The 3,343-nt window shown below is 39.4% G+C and overlaps 1 protein-coding gene across 1 annotated transcript; it reads right to left on the minus strand.

Moving 5' to 3' along the window:
- Positions 1 to 1,129: 1,129 nt before the first annotated feature.
- Positions 1,130 to 2,766, minus strand: LOC108956788. The gene is made up of 2 exons (XM_039311145.1): positions 2,339 to 2,766; positions 1,130 to 1,638 (listed from the first exon to the last, which is right to left on the minus strand). The coding sequence occupies exons 1-2, from the start codon at positions 2,406 to 2,408 to the stop codon at positions 1,130 to 1,132; spliced, it is 579 nt and encodes a 192-aa protein (XP_039167079.1). The 5' UTR covers positions 2,409 to 2,766.
- Positions 2,767 to 3,343: the final 577 nt, after the last annotated feature.

Here is a 3,343-nt window from a genome sequence, read left to right on the forward strand (position 1 = left end):
AAATTATCCCAACAACAAGCTAATATAGTAAAGCTTCCGAACTTCTCTCTTTATATTCTTTCAATCAATTTCCAATTATTTGAACTTCACGTAAAACTATGTTCTTATTTATTTTATACTGAATAATATTTGCTTTTAAATAACTTAAGATACATTTAAAATAAGTGGATTTCAAAAGGACCTTTAATCGAATGAAATGGCAATATATCAAATTTTTAACTTCTTTTATTAATAAATAAGTGGTGTTGTAATATTTAACTTTTCTTAAAGTAGATTAGTGTTTGTGTAGTCATTCCCATCTTGAAATATTCTTCAAATTATAAATCTTATTCATTTGTTTGATAAGATTATTTCCATTTATAATTTAATTTTCAATTTACTGAATAAATTATCCATCAATTTATGTGTATATTTTCAGTTTTTTTGAATTATAAGATGAATAAGAGATAAAACTTGAAAGGGATAAATATTTTGGAAAGATAAGAGTTATGATATGCAAAATATTTTGTCTCTTTTAATACATTTCGAAAGGATAATAGTTATAATCAATTAACAAAGTAACAGCCGGTTGCTCGTTTTCCGCAGTTAAAGACCATCCTAAAATCCCCCCACCAGCTAGCGGGAAGGATAAGAAAATTGAGAGATAAAACATATCAATACTTTTAAGCTTCTCTCTTTAGATGAGAAGTTACTTTTCTTTTTTGCCCTTTTTGAATTTACACAGCTTACACTTCACGCAAAACTCTAGGCTTGGGAACATTACCAACATAGTTATAGAAAATCAATAAGCCCCTTATGAGATCTTACTCTCTCTTTAAATTTTCTTTCTTTAAATATCCATTGAAATTAGAATGAAAATCGAAACGACAAATCAAGAGGAAAATGCGAAAACTCTATTAAAATATTTAAATAATAAACCGCGACTAGATTAAGCGTGAGGGGAAGTATTAAAATATTTAAATGATAAACCATCAGCCTAAATTTTTAGAATAATTGACAATAGTACCACCAAATTTCACAAAACCTTAGAAGTAGCAAAATTACTTTCTAAACCTAGGCGTAAGAAAAAACAAAAGACCGAAGTAAAGAAAATCTACTGTGCAAACACTGACCCCACTTCCTCTTGCTCTCACCGATCACCAATGCACCTCATTGCAAGTACGAACAAGACCATCATCAAATAGAATTCGAGTTGGGCCAGCGACACACCTATGCGCACCATTTTGCCATTGCCGCGTGTCCATCCGGCTATCAGCAAGAATAGAGTAACAGATACCACCGCGGTGAATAAAGATGCTGAGATTATGAGAAGAGGACTGGGATGGTCAAGGGCAATATAAGTCAGGAGCGCGGCGCCCGAAACCGCAGAGACGACGAGGGTGAAAAGTAAAAACTTTTCAGCCCAGGCAAAGTCAAATACGCCAGAGAACCGCAGGCCATAACATGCTTGTTGAGGGGTGTGTAGGTCTCCTGCGACAAGCGAACTGTCGGGAGCAGAGGAGTTCGGATATCCGTTCGACATGTCCGTCGGCCTCTGAACAACCAATTCTATATCTGGAACTTGAGTATCTCCGGTTCTTCCAGCAAAGGACTGGTTCGGATTTGTGGCCATGGCCAACGACTCTTGAAGGTCTGGTGCTGGATTTGCCACCATTGATTGATAGGAGTCCATGGATTATGGAAGAGTTAGTTTCTAAAATCAACGACAATGCATTAATAATCAGATGGGCAAGATCCTAATCCTAAAGGGAGAGGGAATCCAATTATCATGTGAAAGCATGAAAAAAGACGGGGGTTAATCAGCTCTATGAACAGACAAATAAATAATGATAGGGGCAAGGACTTGAGGAGGCATCTCATCCAACATCATCTACAGAATAGGGTAGGTTTCTACCCCAAGAAAAAAAAAAGAAAAAGAAAAGTGTTTTAATTTTTTAATATTATTTTTAAAAAAATCGATAAAGGGTATCCGAACTCTGGGCCGTGAACAAGAGACCCGGACCAGATTCTGTCCCCGGCCATTCCTGCCCTTCCCCGAATCACGGACACCACCATCGACTATCACTTACCATCATCAGGAGACACGTCAGTCTAATGCCACCGGGTCATCATCAATGATCACCACCTTGATTCGCCGCGGGAAACGAACGCAAAATGGATGGATCGAAGACGGATGTTGCGATTTCCAAATGAAATGGAACGTCAAAGTGTCCTCAAACAAGAACACAGCTTCGTTTAGACATTGCACGAAACATAATCGATTTCGGTCCATATGCTCGAGCATTACTCAAGAAATTCATGCTCCCTTAAACAAAAAACAGAACGAGGAGGTTCGTACCTTGACAAAGCGAACTTCCAGAACACGAACGATGATCAAGCGAGCGAGCAGATGTTCCGAAACTTGTCATCGGTCGAGGATGAGCGCCGGTGTTTGAAGTTTCAGCTCGTCGAACTTCTCGCGGCTGAAAAACAGACCCAAAAAAGCGTGCCTCTCGGGTGATGATGACATGGGCACAGCAACGACTGCCACGAAAGTCTCAAAGCTTCTCAGATTTGCTTTTGCTCGAATCCTCCCTCGAATTCTAGAACGACCAATCCATGAGAACAAGGCAAAACCCGGCTGCGAGCGAGGCTGATGAAGTGGCCACGACGAAGGAAGAGGAGGTAGATAACCCCCTGGTGACGAGAGGGGTATTCCTCAAGTTAATTTCATCCTTACCCTTTTCTCCCCGTTTCCCCTCTCCTGCGAATGCCTCTCTCTCTCTCTCTCTCGCGCCCGCGCGCGCCTACACTCACCACAGCCGGCCCTACATCATATTTTCTAGTTCATTTTTTTTTTAATTTTTGGTATATGCTAATTTATTTATTTATTTACCCTTTTATTTAACTACTTTTTTTTTTTGGGGGGTTGTTTTTGCTCTTTTGTACTTTCATAAGAACAAACGCTTCAATAGTAGACAAAATTAGGTGTCGACGTACGTGGGTTTCGATAAACTTCTTCTCTTAATTTTTAGCTAGAGATAAAGGTTGAAATAAGATTTTTGGGTAATGCCGCCAATCAAGTAGACTTGTGAATAGCTGGGGTTCTTGAAATCGCGTTCTTCACAAATCCGATGAAGAATCTTTGAGAGATCACATGTTCTTCAGAAACCTCGTTCGACCATCTTGCTCGGGATGGCGACAAATTTAGCACATTTTGGGCTCATGACCAGCAAACCTCCCAGTAATTTTGATCCTATGGTAGTAACTTCTAATCCCGTGGCACATTCCAAATCGTCATCGTCCGCATTACTTAGAGATGAGGCGATCTCTTCTAGGATTTCTTCCCGTCCATCCCCAAAGA

This window comes from Eucalyptus grandis, chromosome 1, assembly GCF_016545825.1.
Source record: "Eucalyptus grandis isolate ANBG69807.140 chromosome 1, ASM1654582v1, whole genome shotgun sequence".
NCBI classification, from domain to species: domain Eukaryota; kingdom Viridiplantae; phylum Streptophyta; class Magnoliopsida; order Myrtales; family Myrtaceae; genus Eucalyptus; species Eucalyptus grandis.

Excerpts from the sequence above, each read along its gene's own strand:
- LOC108956788 (XM_039311145.1), bottom strand. The coding sequence starts at position 2,408 with ATGACAAGTTTCGGAACATCTGCTCGCTCGCTTGATCATCGTTCGTGT. Across the intron at positions 1,639-2,338 it reads TGGAAGTTCGCTTTGTCAAG|CACCAGACCTTCAAGAGTCG; the intron begins GTACGAACCTCC and ends TGGCAAATCCAG.